Source organism: Onychomys torridus, chromosome 15 (assembly GCF_903995425.1).
Source record: "Onychomys torridus chromosome 15, mOncTor1.1, whole genome shotgun sequence".
NCBI lineage: Eukaryota > Metazoa > Chordata > Mammalia > Rodentia > Cricetidae > Onychomys > Onychomys torridus.
The window spans coordinates 25673029-25690602 of NC_050457.1; the positions used below are offsets into that span (position 1 = coordinate 25673029).

Sequence of the window (17574 nt, forward strand, 5' to 3'; positions counted from 1 at the left end):
TTAAGAAGCAGAAGAGTGGAGGGGTGGCAAAATGTCACCTGATCCAAGTGAAAGAGAGCCAGCTGGATGGATCTGAAATAGCTGGATCAATAAAAAGATGTAGTATGGCGTTAGAATCCAAGAAAACATATATTCATTTCCAAACCAACATGAATGATTGAAAATGGATAAGGGACAATAGACGAGTCTCCCATAGAGAAGAATTTCAGAGCAGTCACTACCACCTCTGAAGTGTGGGATGTGCACAGTTCCTTCCTTCCAAAGGTACTTGTGTAGAAAGAGGGAATGAGAATTCTGTTTTAGAGGAGAAACCACACTCTTTTTCAAAGCCAGGTGACTGAAGTTAGCCAAGAGTGGCCAAGCTTGTTAACTGTATATTCTCATGAGATGAAAAGAGGAGAGGAACACTTTACCTCTGTGGTCCTCCTTCCCAGTGCCAACAATTTCAGTCTGACCAGGAGCATTGCTCAAGTTCAACCTGAAAGACACTATGAAATAGCCACTCGTTACTTCACAAGACTGTCAAGCTCCACAACATCACGGAGTGCCTAAGAACTTGCCACAGTGCAAAGAAGCCCGGCAGACGCAATGATAAATGCAAATACAGAGCAGCAACTTGAACTGGGCTTTGGAATAAAGAAAAAAAAAAAAAGGAAATTGAGTAAAAACTAGGGACATCTGAATCAAGTGTGCACTTGTGCCAATGATGTTGCCTCATCACTATGACTGACCTAGTAGACGATGGGAAAATCTGGGCACAGATGGTATAGGAACTGTCTACACTTTCCTTGTAGGTTTGCTATCTATATAAAGGTGGTTTGAGATTTAAAAATTATTTTAAAATGGAAATTCTAGAATTGAAAGTTTAAGAACATAAACACAAAGTTCCTGGGGAAGATCTACAGCAGATTTGAGGCAGTTCTTTAGACAACATTCACCTCCAGATTTCAAAACTTATAATAACATGAGCTAATGAAGACAGGTAAAGATAGACATGTAGGCTAATGGACCACGATAGGAAGTCCACATTTAAAGCTCTCATATTTAAAGTCAATTTTTAATGAATGATGCCAAGGTGAATGACGAGGAGAATAGCCTTTCCAGTAATGAGCATGGAAGAGTAGAAGATCAGGATGAAAACAGGAAACAAGCAGGCATGGTGCCACATGCAATTAATCTCAGCACCAGGGAGGTGAGACAGGTGATGTCTGGAGTTTAAGGCCAGTCTGGTCTACACAGAGACCCTGTCTCAAAAAATCAAAACCAAAGAAAACAGAAAAGAAAAACAAAAAGATAAGCCACATAGAAGAAACATGAATAAACTTTGTGTCTGATCAAATTGTTCCTAAAATTCAAAAGCACTGTTTCTGTTCTATAACAATAAGATGACAACCTAGTTATTAAAAAAGCCAAATGATTTAAAGACATTGACAATATATGAGTGGTTACACATGCTCAATATTATGGTCGTAAAAAGACTACAAATTAAACGATGTTCCAATAAACAGTATACAAAGTAATGGAAGACAAATTCCAAAGACTTCCTTCATATCACATTATCCCATTTAGGTGAATTTCTAGAAGGCGCAAATCTACAGAGTAAATGGCCTGGGATCAAGAATGTGCACAGGGTTTTATTGCAAATGGGCATAAGTGCACTTTTGGTTGGGCTTGGGAATGTTCTATAAGTTGGCTGTAGAACATGTATCTAAATTTGTAGGTTTATTAAGAATGTTTAAATTATACATGTGCAACTAGTGAGTTTTATGGTATGTAAAGTATAACTCAGACCTACAGTGGAGGCCCACCACGGTACTTCTGCCTTGGGCTATGGCCATTCTTTTGTAGCCTGGGAAGTGAGCCTGGGTGCTGGAACTTGTGCATGATTTTTCCTACCCAAGAGCCTCCCCTGGAATAAAATGCCTGAGAACGCACTAGAAGGCAATTCCAATGTGATACATGCTTTGGAAAGCCACTCAGATGTTTTGTAATTATCTTTTTCTTAAATAAACATTTCTTTTTCCTTGATGGGGAAAGTTTTATTATACACCAAACTGATTTTTTTTTTTTATTTCGTAGGACATGTTAAAAATGAAGAATCTTCAAAGCAAATGCTATTAACTTTCCCCTTTTTATTATTTCACATATAGTAAGAAGCTAGAGAGGGAGAATATTTTGTAGGTAAGACATTTTCTTTTAGTTCACTTCTCATTCATAATTCCTTCATCCCAACAACACAACCTATTTTCATCATCTAAGAGCTGATTTTCAGAATGTTGTTTTCTTTTTATTGTTGTTGTTACTATTCTTTGGTTAGGATTTCTAGAGTGAATGGTTTTTGCTTTCCTGTGTTATTCATCTTACTGACAGCTCACAATGATTTTAACAGACTTGTTCCTGCCCTTTTAACATTGGGATTTCCTACTTTGCTATACTGACTTTGTCTTCATGACCCCACAAGCAAAATGATCATCTTCATTCTGTGCCTCCGTGTTTTCAATTGTAAAATGTGGGATGTGTATACTTGTAAGGTAATAAGAAAAATATATGTCATTTCTTTCCCTAGTTCCACACTCAGGGTTCTAAACATTCATATAATTTTCTGGGTGCTAAGGGTAATATGGGTGAATTTTGTTATAATATTTGTTTTCTGTTCCCAGTTCCTAACACAAGTGTTCCTAAGAGCTTTGGAGTCTGCTGGGGATTGGATTTTTATTTAATAAGATGAATGTCACTGAGCCCTTTGCTTGGTTGAGATGGAGATTGAGGTTACCAGAACAACATACCATGAGCAGCGAGGTTTGGGACACACCCTCAAACTCTGGAGACAGGAAGACAATTGTGGCTGAGTTAATCATCAATGGTATAACCAACCATGTTCATGTAATAAACACCCCATAAAAATCCTTACCAGTGGGGTCAATGAAGCTCACAAGTTGGTGAACACACCTTTTGGGGGAGGGTGATATACTCAAGTCCATGCAAACATAAGCTTCTTTACTCAGGACCATTTGGGACCTTGTCCTTTTTACCATTTCATCTTGCTATTCTTCAGTATCCTTTGTAGTAAGCCAAAAGACACCAGTTTCCCTACATGCTATGTGTTGTGGAATATTTAACTATGCAAATCTATAGAGAAAATGGCCCAGGATCAAGAATGTGCGCAGGGTTTTATTGCAAATGGGCACAAGCGCACTTTTGGTTGGGCTTGGGAAGTTCTATAAGTTGGCTGTAGAACATGTATCACTAACCCTGAGTGTGGAACTGAGGAAAGAAATGACATATATTTTTCTTATTACACAGTATAAACAAATGTTACAAAAGTGGAATACTACTTTAACTATATAAAGGTGTGTTACCTTTGTTTATGATGCATATGTTTAATTACAAAAAGATGTGTTGCTGTTTCACTTTGCCTGCCTAAGACACCTGATTGGTCCAAGAAAAAGCTGAATGGCCAATAGCTAGGCAGGAGAGGGATAGGTGGGGCTGATGGGCAGAGGGATTAAGTAAGAGTAGAAATCTAGGCTTGAGAGGGGAGAGAGAAGAAAAAGAGAAGAGGAGAGGAGAAAGAGAGGGACATGCCCGGGGCCAGAAGTCAGGCAGCCACCAGACAGAAAGACATGAGAAGCAGGGAAAGTAAGATATGCAGAAGAAGGGGAAAAAAGTGAAAAGCCCCAAGGCAAAAGACAGATAGAGAGAAACTAGTTAATTTAAGTTAAAAAAGCTAGCCAGACATGAAACTAAGCTAGTCTGGGCATTCAAAACTAATAATAATTCTCTGTGTCATGATTTGGGAGCTGGTTGGTGGCCCCCAAAAAGAAAGTCTGGTACAGTTATGAACCATTCCAGAAAACTATGGAGCCCAAGGAGAGATGGTGGAATCCTAGACTGTAGGCAGTCAGGCAAGCATGGGCAAACCAAAGCCAAAGTGCTGCTATTTGATTGGGGTAGGGCTATGCCAGGCTTAACTTGAAGGGTCTGGGCTAACTCCAGGAAGTGTCAGAATTGACTTGAATGTTAGGTACCAAAGGCTGTAGAGGTTGTGCAAAACAGATGGATAAAAGGAGAAAAATGGATTTCCCCCTCATTTTTAAGTTTAGAATATATATATATATATATATATATATATATATATATATATATATATTACACACACACACACACACACACACACACACACACACACACACACATATATATATATATATAAAATATTTTTTGTCCTTGGTAAAGGTTGGTTTCATTTACCCCATAAAAAATGTCTATGGGAAGAAAGAATGAAGACAAGACAATTGTAGTGCATGACAAACTTGGAATAACAAATGCCTCAGATTGTACTTTTAACTTACAGTGTGACTTCATGGAGACGATATTACCTATAAAATAAGTTTTCATGTTCTTCTGTAAAAATTTAATCCATTATATTGTCTTATATTTCTCAATCTAGGTTCCACACATTATCAAGTATATAGTTTAATCAGATATATGGACATAACTATCAATGTTATATTGAGGGAATGGTTGTTATTGTGTATATAATCTAAGGAAAATTTTAAGCTTAAATAAATATACAAGGAATGAGATATAAGAATGTCATAAGTATTTTAAGATAAGCTACAATTTCTTTTTAAAGTCCACAGAAAGGGGATGGATGTGGAATAAACAATCCTCACCTCTTGATGACTACATGTGTATTAAAAACTAACCTTCTTTCATAAGGCATCAGGATAGCATAGACACAAGAATATTTCTGAACAACCCTCCACGTTGCATACAGTTGCTGTGGGATTACACTGCGTTGGAATTTCGATACAGCTTGTCTGCATCCAATACATCCCCAATCCCCAAGTCTTTCATTAGCTCCAGCACACCATGACTTGTCTTCCTCCAATAGCTGAGGAGAAATCAAATTGAGGGCTGTACATAAGAGGACATGGGAGTTCTTGGTTCTTCACTGGGGACCCCACGTGGTAAGAAAAAGTCCAGTTCTCAAAGATTCACTGGAGTTTCTTTGAAAAGTAAAGTGTTGGGTAATAGTGAGGCTGCTTAGCCATGGTGGTGACGGACAAGGCCTAGAGCTGGATTAAACGTTTTTGTGTCTTCAAGCATAGACATTCGATCCTCTGTCAGCACTTGCCATGGGGCAATGAGGGAAAAACAGCCAAGTAGAACCATCTCCAGGAAGGTAACAGAACCAAGTTGCTTAGAAATGAAAGGTTCTGTGGGCTTGGAGTGAGGTGTCCTACAAAAGGGAGCCTGTCCCTAGTCAGAGGCTGTGCAGGGCAGCTATTCAGTTCCTAGACAGGCGTTGTATGAGCCTCCCTGTACACACAACAGGCTCATGGGAAATCTGCAACACATCCTCTGCACAAATGCTTACTAGAGAACAAAGGGCAGGAGGTGGGGGGAGGGGGGGAAGGAGGGAGGCACAGTGAGCTTCAGAAAGGATTTCCTTTGGCTGGTCCAGTAATTCAGAAACAAGAAGAAATACCACATACCATTTCCAGGTTTTATTGAAGAATATAGTACAGGCTTGGGGAAAGCATGCCCACGTTCCATCTGAAGTTTGAACTCTGTAATCCCACAGTCTTCTGTGTTCCACTGTCCCAACGTAGCACTCTTCACTTGAGTGTGACAGCTCTGACTCAGGGGCACATGCATTTGTAACCCTTGTATTCCAGGCGCTTTGGAGCATTGATTTCTTGTAATGTTTTTGAAGAGTCTATCTCCTCCACATATTCTTTTTCGTCACCTCTCCTAACTTAGCCGTCCTCGAATTAAATGAGAAGGCATCTATAAAAACCACTTAGAGCGATGTCTGACACATAGCAGAGATGTAATACATTCATTGTTGTTATTAGCACCATTGTCATGCCTGGCAATTTTGAGGAAAAAAATGTCATTTATCCATTTGCACTCATTCAATCTGTCCAACTCTCACCCACGGAATAACACCAGCATTATTATTTTTTTCTTTTTCTCAGAATCAGCTTTACTCAGAATGAATCGAACCCACACTTATCAACAAGTCAATATGAGCCTGGCTGTACATACCAGATTCGACCAAACACAGTGCCAACCTGGGGTTACTTATTAACTTTTTGGTGCCATGCTAACAGAAGAGGGAGCCTGGCAACCCAATTGTCTTTTGGTAACTCTCCATTAGGAAGTGAGACTTATGGGCAATGTTAATAGGTACTCCCCTTTTTAGACAGAGTCTCATGTATCCCTATCTGACCTTAACTTCTCTGTCTAATGGAGGATGACCTTGAACTTCTGATCTCCATGCCTCCATCTCTCTAGCACTGGGATTCCAGGCGTGAACCACCACACCCAATATAAGGTTTATTTCCTGTCCAAGTCAACTTATTTTTTTTTTAAATGAAGCAACATGCCTCTAGGATGAACTTCAAAGAGAAAGATGTATTTGTCTTGTATTTCAGAGGGAAAATGAAAACATCGCATACACTCAACCATTAAAGCAATTGAAATTGCTTCAGACCAAGCCTGTTGTCCCAATAAGTTTTCATGGAGCTAGAAGTAATGAGCCCATGAACTGAGGAAGGGGCTGGGGTCCTGCTTGGGGACCCTGAAGGAGCAGTCCCGATACCCACGTGGATAGCAGGTTCTCTCCACTCCTCTTCCTCCATCGAGAGTGCTACCCATTGGTCTAACATGTTGATGCTGAGGGACATTCTTGTGCTTAGGTCCCGGTCAGGCTTTTCATTGCATGTTCTTCTGCGTTTCAGGCCACCACTGAGATACAACTTCAGAAAAGAGCAGAGGCGGTTGAGGTTGAGAGCAATGAACTCCTTCGTTCTAGAGACACAGTGCCTTGGAGGACAGGCAGAAGAACTGGGGTGCATTGCTGGAGAAGAAAGAGAAGCATAGTGTCTGTAAGGATAAAGGTGTTGGCAAGGAGGCAGTGAAATTAACAATGGGGAGAAACAATTTGTTACTACAGGGAAGAAGTTTTAGTGATGTACTATCAGATGCCTCCTGTTCGTGACATTCAAAAAGGGTCACCAAGCCGCTGACAGGACAGAAGTCAGGAAAGACCTTAAGGCTTTTTGCCTGTTATGCCCAGATTGCAGGGACCCCCAAAAGATCACCACAGAGACCAGATCCCATTTGTAAAAGCAAAGAGACTTTATTTTCAAGCTCAGAGATTGGACTCCCTGTTGGACAAAGTGATGAGAGAAGAGAGCCCAGAGCCCAGGCAGGGTAGGGAGTTTATCATAGCAGAGGTTGGGGTGAGGAGATTTCCAGGACCCTGATTGGCTGACATGTGTCTGGGGGATGGGGAATGTTTGAAATGTCTTAGATGCGGGCCGCACTGGGTCAGCTTATAGCTTTTCCTGGGTCCAGGTGTTACCTGCCAGAAGAGGTATCTGTGCCTCTAAGCCTGTCATGGCAGCTGTGTGGTCAAGTGACCCGTCCAGCAGGCCAGGTTATTTGGGAGAACCTGAGGAGGCACCTCCTGAAAGACCAATGGGGGCGAGAGAGGAGGAGACCCAGCACATTGAGAGAGAGAAAGTCAGTCTGAGTCGCGTCAAGGTCTCGTTTATTGAAGGCAGGGGTGGGGTTTATATATTCTTTTGCAGGTGCTCGAAAAGGGGAAGTTAAGCGGGGTCAGGGTAAGGTTTCCTTGGTCCCAGGTTTATACAACCATCTGTTCCAGGAAGTTTTATCTGACAGTACATCTTGTGGGTTTTTACGAAAGATGTTTTTACCGTGTGTTCTAGGATGTGGTTGTTCCTCTCAAGCCAGGCATGAAGCAAGAAAAGGTCAAGATCCCCCTTCTTGCCAGGGCTCATGGCTCCCAACAATTCCCCCTCTTTTCTAAATTAAGGCCATATTCCTCTGAGAAGGCCCCTGTCTTAGGCTATATGGGGGGCATCCCGGATCAAGCAGTGTGCCTTGTTGAGCTGGTCTCGACGACCTCTGTACACTGTTGCATCTGGTCCAGGCCCCATAATAATCCCATCATTGAGTACCTTCTAGCTATGGGAGGAAAGGTAGAGGGGGCTTGTCATAGGGCCCCAAATCTGAGCCTGTCATAACTCTTGCTGGCCTGGTCATGCGTTTCTAGTCAATGATAGTGTACCGAAATACTTTTAGTCAAGGCCGAATCAATTTGATTTTTGATAAACTGTGTCAGTCGCTGAAAAACCCAGGGACCAAAGGTGAGGAGGAGGATGAAAACAATTAAAGGAGCCAGGATGGTTGGGAGCAGGGTGGAAAGCCAGGGGGATTCGCGAAGCCAGCCATCGAGCTAGCCCCTTTGATTATCAAAGTCACATTTTCTTTGGGCTAATCTTTCACGTAGCTTATCCATGGATTCCCTAACTATGCCAGTATGATCAGCATAAAAGCAACATTCTTCTTTTAATGCTGCACATAACCCTCCCTCTTTTAAAAACAATAAATCTAAACCCCTCCTGTTTTGCAACACCACCTCAGAGAGCGAGGTTAAGGATTTCTCAAGTGCAGAAATAGATTTTTCTATGGCCTCTAAATCGGTAGTCGTGGCTAGCTGTAGTTGCGTTAGATGATTGCCTTGTACGAGGGCGGTTGTCCCTGTACCAATCCCGGCTGCAATGCCTCCAACACCTAACAAAAGAGCGATAGTCATGGATACAGGTTCACGAGTATATCTACCCCTTTGTTCAAAGAATTTTATGATTGAGTCCTCTTGGTGGTAAGTGACACGAGGCCATAACTGGACACACAAAATTCATGGGACTCATTAAATATCTGAGCAGACACACAAGGGGTCAGCCCAGTATTACAGGCCCAGTAGGACCCGTTACGTGCCTCTAAGTAATAACTAACTCCCTTTATATGGTGTCAATGTCTGGTTACATAGATGGCTATGGGTAGATGGGACTTTACCCAAACAGAAGCTCTGTCCGGAGACCTCAGCAAGTGTTAGCTTATGGGGTCTGGTTTGACATTTAGTGCTTGGAGAGGTGAGATTGTTAGCCTCGGATTGAAAGGCAATTCCTTCATAGTAGGGTGGGCTGGAGGTAAGACAAAGCCAGCATCCCAGAGTCTTTTCTGGGTATGTAGCATTTAGGGCTAGATAAACTCCCTGAACCAAATCAATCAACCTATCCCCAGTTCATGGCTGGGGCAGTAAGGTGGCATTGGGAATGGCATCAACCAAGGTGGGGCTAACAATGGTAACATTAGGGTTTTTAGGCGGGGAAATGCTCAAAGTGGGCCGGGCAGGGGGCCGCTGTTTGGGCAATACAGGGTTTGGTCCTACAGGGACCGGGGATATGGTATCGATTTGAAGCCTGATGGTGAAGGTGGTAGCGGGGTCATAGCCTGTCCGATACAGGCGAAGCCCCCAAGTTTTACCCTGTATCCAGTCTGCCTTTTTGCCTTTATCAGTGAATGTGATTTTTAATCCATTGCAACGGCCTCCTTGAGTGGTCCATGATCTGTTAGGCCATCTAGAAGAATCATAACAGGGTCTGCAGGGCTGTCCATTACATTTGCCTGTACCCACCATGTCCCGATCCCAAGCCTCGACCTTGATGAGGTCATCTTTTACAGGGGGAGACCACCAGATACGACCGGAGCTTTCACACCCCCAGGCAGCGCAGAAGCCATCCCCTGGGCCTCCACATTTTTTTAACTGGGCCTGGGACCGACCATGTCCAGGGCAGACATAAAATCTCTGATTCCTGGTACTATGACGTTGCCCTGGGGAGGAACAGCCATACCCCGGGAAGGGCTCCTGGTCAGAGGGATCCCAGTCTCCTCCCACTATATCACAAAGGTCTACATACAAGTCTGGGAACCATGCCCCTTTTGGGAATGTACTAGAGGAGGTAGAATTGGCAATGGTTCCAGTATTGGGGTTCACAATAAGCCAGGTTTGTTGAACTGAGAGATGAGGGCTGGGATTGGTGTCAACAGCAGGTATCAGCGCGAGCCACGTGATAAGGCAGGTAAGGGCAGAATTCCTCATTCTGTAGGAGGCTTCAACCACACCTGAAGAGAGAGAGAGAAAAATCTTTGTCTCAGGGTTAAGGTCTGGACATCATAAACAGTGATGATCATTAATCTTGGCCATTGATTTTAGATTGGGTTTTCGGGGCAGTATATGGCTTGACCAGTCTCTCAGGTAGCCAGCAGGCCCCATTCTCCTTGGAATCATAGATACATGCAGACCCTTTTCCCCAAATAATAACTGGATCAGGGCCGCCCCATCTTCCGGTGATTGGGTCTTTCCAAAGGGCCTGAGCATACCCTTGTTTGGTCTCTGGGTGCCAGTGCCGTTAGGCCGCAGATTTTCCAAAAATATCCAATGTCAAAAAATTTAACACAAAAAGGGCATGAGAAAACAGAGCCTTTTGGTTTCCCTTAAAGGGAAACAGTGTCTCTTGTGAGCTGAGTTTGCTAAGAGTATTTTTTAAAGTTTGGTGAGCTCTCTCCACCATACCCTGGCCTTGAGGGTTATAGGGTATTCCAGTGATGTGTTTAATTTCTAATTGTAAACAAAACTGTTTAAATTTATTACTAGAATATCCTGGGCCATATCAGTTTTTACACATTTTGGCTGGCCCAGCACTGTGAAGGCATATAACATATGATTGATAACATCTCTAGTGGCTTCTCCACTGTGAGCGGAGGCACAAATAAATCCAGAGAAGGTGTCTACAGTAACATGTATGAACTTTAATTTACCAAAAGAGGGAACATGGGTGACATCCATCTGCCATATTTGTCCAGGTATAAGCCCTCTGGGGTTTACTCCATAATGGGGTTCAGGTAGGAGCATCAGGCAATTTTTACAGCTTTTTACAATTTCCCTAGCTTGCTCCCTGGTAATTGAGAACCTTTGTCTCAAAGTTTGAGCATTGAGATGATGAAGGCGGTGAGCCTCACAAGCGGCTGCTATCTGGTCATGTTCCAGATGAGATATTAAGATAGAACGTGTAGCAGAATCAGCAAGCTCATTTCCCCGAGCCAAGGGTCCAGGCAGGCCTGTGTGGGCATGAATATGGCCAACATAAAAGGGTAATGACCTGTCGGATTAACTCTCTTGTAGTTCAGAAAACATTTGGAAGGTAGAAGTAATAGGTTGAATAACTGGGACCATTTCCAGAGCCTGTAAAGCCCCTACCACATATCGACTATCTGAATATAAATTAAAGGAGCAATTTTTAAAATCTTTAAAGACAACAAGTGCAGCATATAACTCCACCAACTGAGCTGACTTGAAAGGAGTTGTCATAACATTCTTTTGGCCATTGAAGACATAAGGCAGCCCTATCATTTTTCGACCCATCTATGAAAAGTACAGGGGAATCTGGGATGGGCTCCGTTCGGGTATTTTTGAGAAAAACAAAAGAGGTGAGGGAAAAGAACTGTAGGAGTTTATTACTGGGCATCTGTGTATCAAATTTCCCTATATAGGTACAAACAAGGATGGCCCAATCAGGACTACGGGTGCACAGCCATTCAAGCTGTTCGTTATCATATGGCATAATAATAATATCAGGGTCTCGCCCAAAGTATCGTGTGGAAGTTTTTTATCCCTAGCATGATCAATTGGCAAACCAAAGAGGGGTAGGTGGGAAGAATTTTTCTTTTTGCAACAGGAAGGTGTACCCAAAGTAGGGGCACGGGCTCTTGCCAGAGCAGGCCCGTGGGGGCAAAATCTGTAGAGAAAATGATCAAATATAAGGGTAAGGTCGGCTCAAAATATCCTGTGTGTTGTTGGGCGATGGCTGACTCAATTTTTTGTAGTGCCTTTTCTGCATCTACAGTAAGACATCTGGGGGACCGAGGATCAGAATCCCCTTTGAGAATATCTTCGAGGAGACGTACTTCTCCCTTGGTTATTTTTAAATAAGGTCGTAGCCAATTGATATCCCCCAGAAGCTTCTGGAAGTCATTAAGACAACGGAGCTTGCCTCTCTTGATCTGAATTTTCTGGGTATAAAGAAGGTCTGGATGTAACTCAAATCCTAAAAACAAGAAGGGGTATTGGGTTTGTATCCTTTCTGGGGCGATATAAAATCCGTGGCCCTGAAGTAAAGTAATTATCTTTTGGGCTATATATTGTGTTTTTTCTTCAGACTTTCCTGCTATTAATAGATCATCCATATAGTGTATAATATAAGCGTCAGGGTACTGGATCCTCACCGGATCAATGTATTGAGCTACATATTTTTGACATAATGTCGGTGAATTGGCCATACCTTGGGGCAATACTTTCCATTGAAATCGGGGGTTGGGTCCAACATGATTCACAACAGGTATAGAGAAGGCAAATCATTTGCAATCCAGAGGATGCAAGGGGATAGAAAAAAAAAGCAATCTTTAATATCTATAACAATCTTAAAATATTTTTTAGGGATGGGCACAGGAGATGGCAATCCAGGCTGTAATGCCCCCATGGGGACCATAGTCTTATTTACTTCTCTAAGATCCTGTAATAACCTCCATCTTCCAGTTTTTTCTTTATTAGAAAAATGGGAGTGTTCCATGGAGGTGTGGAAGGCTCAAGATGCCCTTGCTCTAATTGTTCCTGCACCAACTGGAGGGCAGCTTAAACGTTTTCCTGAGGCATGGACCACTGGTCTATCCAAACCGGTTAGTCAGACTTCCAAGTTATTTTATCGGCTTGTCGTGCAGGAGGAGCAGTGGTCCTTAGGAAAAAAGGTCCGTCCCTAATCCCCTTTTGTCTAGCTTGGGGACGGGCATGATGGGCTGAGTTTGCCCCTGCTCAAACTTTCCTAACCCTTTTCCAGGCAGAAAGCCTGTCTTTAGCATCATATGGGTCACTTTATCATTGGGACTCATCATGATGATCCCCATCTGTGTCATGATATCTTTTCCCCACAGGTTTATTGGCAACCCTTCAACCACAAAGGGCCTTACTGTTCCAGTATTTCCCCTGGGGTCCTCCCATTTTAGGAATCTAGAGCTTTGCAGTGTATTTTGGATTTGGCCTATCCCCTTTAAATGTGTGGCAATGGGCTCCAGTGGCCATGAATCAGGCCAGTATTTTTTGACTATGACAGTGGCATCAGCGCCTGTGTCCAAAAGGCCCAGAAATTGTTTTCCCTCCAGAGAAAGTTTAATTGTAGGTCGGCTCTCTGTTAATTGTTGGACCCAGAATATGTCTGATGATCCTGGTTCCGAAAGGCCACGAGTTGGACCCTTATGGGGAAATTGTCCAACCATCGGGAGAGGGAGAGCCTGAGCGATACGTTGGCCCACGGGAATGGTGATAGGACCCTGAGAGGCTAGGGCCAAGATTTTTATTTCTCCTTGATAATCAGAATCAACTATGGAAGGAATGATAGAGAGTCCTTGCAGTGAGCTGGAAGCTCAGCCTATAACAAGAAAGAAAGAACATCCCAGGGGTGGGGGGGGCAAGGATCCGGGTCTCTATAATCACTGTGCCTCTTCCGGGGTTACAATCTGGGTGGTGGAGGAACAGAGGTCCAGTCCTGCACTCCCTGCCGTGGCTCGGGATGTTGTTAGCTAGTTCGGGCCCCTGAATGGGGCCCGTGGCCCGTTTCCCGGAGACCGCAGGCAAGAGCTGGCCACCAGCATCAGTTTTGGAGCGACAGTCCCGGGCCCAATGCCTCCCCTTCTTACATCTAGGGCATAGTCCCCGGGGCAGGTCCCCTGAGCTATTAGCGAGGGGGGTTTCTCTGCCCAGGGTGTTGGGGCATTCTCTGGCGAAATGGCCTGCCTGTCCGCATCTGAAACAGTTTCTTCCTCCGCCTTTAGGACCTCTACCTGGGCCTGGAGCACAGCGCCTATGGCCAAGCTGATGGTTTTGGAAATTTTGTGATCAAAGGAATCCACATCACTACACAGTTCAATCATGCCATTAAGATCCATGGCTTTGGTTTTGCCCCGCAATGCCGCTCTACAGGCAGAGTTGGCATTTTCTATAGCTAATTGTTTAATCAAAATATTTTCCAGGCCGTCCTCCCCCAGGACCCATTCGGCTGCCTCTGATAACCTGGCAACAAATTGGGCATAAGGCTCATTATTGCCTTGGATTATCTTGGACAAGGCAGTGGTGGCTGCTCCGGTTGTGGGCACGGCTCGCCAAGCGGCCATAGCTTCTTGGGCTGTCTGGGCTAAAAGTCCTATGGGTAATTTTTGTTGTTTCTCTTCTGTGGCATAGTTGCCTCTTCTTGTAATCTTATCGGAGGACCATGAGGCCATTTGTGGGCTCTTTTTGTTTATGACAGCTTGTGTCTCAGCCCGATCTATGAATTCTGCCTTCCAGTTTAAGAATTGGCTGCGGGTCAGTACTGATTGAGCAATTTTATTCCACTCATGGGGTAGCTTCAAGGATAGCAATGGTGAAAGGTGCATTGATGCCATAATTTTTGACTGCTGAATGTAAATCTTTGAAATGTCTAATTCTTATTTTTTTATATATGACCTGGCTATTGGCACTCTCATCCCCTGTGCCCAGGTTTTCTGGTTCCTGATCTGAGGTTTCCCCTTCCTGTTCTCCTGTCTCTTCTTTTCCCTCGGTTCCTCCATCCCCCGCAGAGCGGGTCATAACGGGAAAGGAGAGGGAGATGGGGGGGGGGGGTAGGTTGTCTAGCTCTTTTTTTGTAGGGTTTGGTATTGACTGCCTGTGGGGTGCCAGACCTTTCTCGTTGTGGTAAAAAGGGAAGAGAAGCGTTAGTCTCCTTAGAGAGATCTAACTGTAACTCCTGTATTTGTTGAGTGAGATCTCGCAGTTCCTGTTTCATGGAGAGAACCTCCTTGAGCCCAGTAATCTGTGTTTGGAGGGCTTTCTTAGTTTCCAGGAGTTCTCTCATGCCTGGTATGGGTTCTAGTGGTCATCTAATTATGATTCCTTGGGAGGGGACAGTCGGGGCAGAGGGTAGTGGGTTGGGGGTATAAGGAGGCAGTGGAGGTCAATTAAGAATTCCCCAAGGTTTTGAGCGGCTGGCGGCAAGGATTTGTGGCTGACTCGACAAGGTGGGGGGTCATATCTCTCTTTCATATCGGGCTGCCTCCTCTTCTAAGTCAAACTCAGAAGCAGGGTCTAGCCAATCATCGCCAGAAGCACCCCTTCGGAGGCGGGGATAAATCTCCTTGGCGGCCGGGCGGGCGGAGGCGGTTTTATTAAAGGAAGAGAAGGGTCTTTGGGAATGGGTTTGTCAATAAGAGAGGGAGTACGCGAGGGCGGAGCCGAGAGAGGGTGATCAATAACCTCAAAGCTCTCCGAACCCTCCGGGTGAATTCTCACTCCGCTTTTAATCTTGGGCGGCTCGGTGGACGCTGCCGAAGTGGTGTTACTTTCACTTTTAGACGGAGCGACAGCGGGCTTGGAAGGGCGTGGGGGAGAATCTGAAAACCAGTCTTCCGCGAGCGCTGACAAATGAGAAACAGTCCTCTCGCCTTCTGCCTCTTTTAAGACATCTCTAACGACACCGTAAAAACTAAAAAAAAAAGGCATCGGGGGACATTCTCCCCGTCCCTAAGTAATTTGTTTATATCTTTTCCTACTTTGTTCCAAGTTAAGGGGTGGATCCCCGGGCCGTTAATTCTCCTCGACAAATTGAATTTTATTAGGTCCTTCTTTTTAACTCTCATGCCTCTGTCCCTAAGAGTGCCTTTCAGTTCTTTAACGAAAAGGGCTTCCTTAGACAAATTCTTGCCCATGGGTATGGGACGACTGTGCTTACCTCAAGACTTCCCAGGGGGCACGAGCGATGCGGTCTCTACCTTGAATCTCCAGGACGTCCTCTTTTGTCCCTCGTCCGGCAGGTCACCGTGCCTCAGGCCCCACGTTGAGGCGCCACTTGACCCGTCCAGCAGGCCAGGTTATTTGGGAGAACCTGAGGAGGCACCTCCTAAAAGACCAATGGGGGCGAGAGAGGAGGAGACCCAGCGCATTGAGAGAGACAAAGTCAGTCTGAGTCGGGGTCAAGGTCTCCTTTATTGAAGGCAGGGGTGGGGTTTATATATTCTTTTGCAGGTGCTCGCAAAGGGGAAGTTAAGTGCTCGCAAAGGGGAAGTTAAGCGGGGTCAGGGTAAGGTTTCCTTGGTCCCAGGTTTATACAACCATCTGTCCCAGGAAGTTTTATCTGACAGCACATCTTCTGGGTTTTTAGGAAAGATGTTTTTACCGTGTGTTCCAGGATGCGGTTGTTCCGCTCAAGCCAGGCATGAAGCAAGAAAAGGTCAAGATCCCCCTTCTTGCCAGGGCTCATGGCTCCCAAGAGTCAAGCGCCTCCCCACCCCCAACCCCCGCCCCCAGGCCTTTCTCTCATCCTCTGCTTTTCCTTCTATGAGCCACCTAAAGAACCCATCAGACAACACTCATGCATGCGCACACACTCCCATGCACAACCCAGAAGAGAAAAGTTCCCAATGGACAAGAGAGGAGTCAGTACAGGCAGCGTCTCCCGCCACTGTCGCTCTGACCACTGAAGCAAAGGTAAAGGAGGACTTTTCTAGAGGCCTAGAGACATCTGAAGCCCAAAGCTACCTATCATTGGGAATAAATTTTCTCTGGGTACTAGGACGTTTTAACTCTTTATCCACCGAAGCTTTTGAAGTCTATCTGTAACAAGTTTTCATTTTTGTTAAAAATCTGAAGAAGGAAAAAACTAAACAGAAAAGACAAGACATTCTTTTGGGTTCGGGAGAAGGCAGCTCTGGCCGGATGGACTCCTTGCTTTCCTCTTCTTACTCCTTTGGCTAGTGAGGAGTGGAGCTTCCCACAGGCTTGGCTGCACTCTAAGGTGGCTGGAAACAATGACATTGGCTTTGACTTTCTGTGTCTGCCCTCTGTAATTTTAGCTGTCAAGGCCAAGTTGCCTTGTTTTCCACAGTGCCTTCAGCCTTTCCTACATGATCCCCTGCTACCTGAGAGTTGCTTGCTTTGCTCCTGGAGGCCTTGAACAAAAAGGTCAGGACAGAGGCAGGACCCTCTGCTTTAGGTAATTAGAACACCCTTTTAGCACTCGCTGTGGGGGCCCCAGAGCGTGAAAATTACAGACCAGATTTGCTTTAAGATGGCCTGTCCCCTTTTCCTTGACTCATCCCTCTCCAGGGCAGCCATAACAATCTTTCTCAAGGACAACACAATCTGTATGCTTTCGGCATGCTAGTAAGTGCACCGCCTCTTACTTCCAGGAAACACGGCCAATATTTAAGTAGGGCCTCAGTTTGTCTTTCAGAGCTCAGAGTTAACCTCTCCAAGGAGGGAGGGGAAGTTGTCATTCTAGTTGGCTTGAGCCCCCTCCCCCCTCAAAGTGGGGAGGGAGCACTTTCTCAGTTCTCAGCCTGAGGCAGCCTGTTTACCTCATTAGAGGGCCCACGCCTTTCAGGTGAGGGTACACTGAGTTCCTTTGAAGTTATTCTCCAGATCGCTTTCCAACACTCTTTCCAAAAAAAAAAATTTTTTTTTTTTTTTTTTTTGGTTCTCTTTGGCAAGCCTGGGTAGGATTTTGCCAACACTATGGACACTTTTATTTATTTCCATGAACGCTAAGGCATCTGAATAATTAGGATTCTGGGTGTTTTAAACCCGTCAGAGAATGGGCTATTGGTGGT

The 17574-nt window shown here is 44.5% G+C and overlaps 1 protein-coding gene across 1 annotated transcript; it reads right to left on the reverse strand.

Annotated features, from left to right (window-relative positions):
• Positions 1-7551: 7551 nt before the first annotated feature.
• Positions 7552-15921, reverse strand: LOC118596358 (MLV-related proviral Env polyprotein-like). Its single transcript, XM_036207206.1, has 2 exons — positions 15699-15921; positions 7552-10008 (listed from the first exon to the last, which is right to left on the reverse strand). Exon 2 carries the CDS (start codon positions 9983-9985, stop codon positions 9128-9130), a length of 858 nt encoding a protein of 285 aa, XP_036063099.1. The 5' UTR covers positions 9986-10008; positions 15699-15921; the 3' UTR covers positions 7552-9127.
• Between the last annotated feature and the right edge of the window lie 1653 nt (positions 15922-17574).

Coding starts and splice junctions, on each gene's coding strand:
- LOC118596358 (XM_036207206.1), bottom strand. CDS start 9,985: ATGAGGAATTCTGCCCTTACCTGCCTTATCACGTGGCTCGCGCTGATA.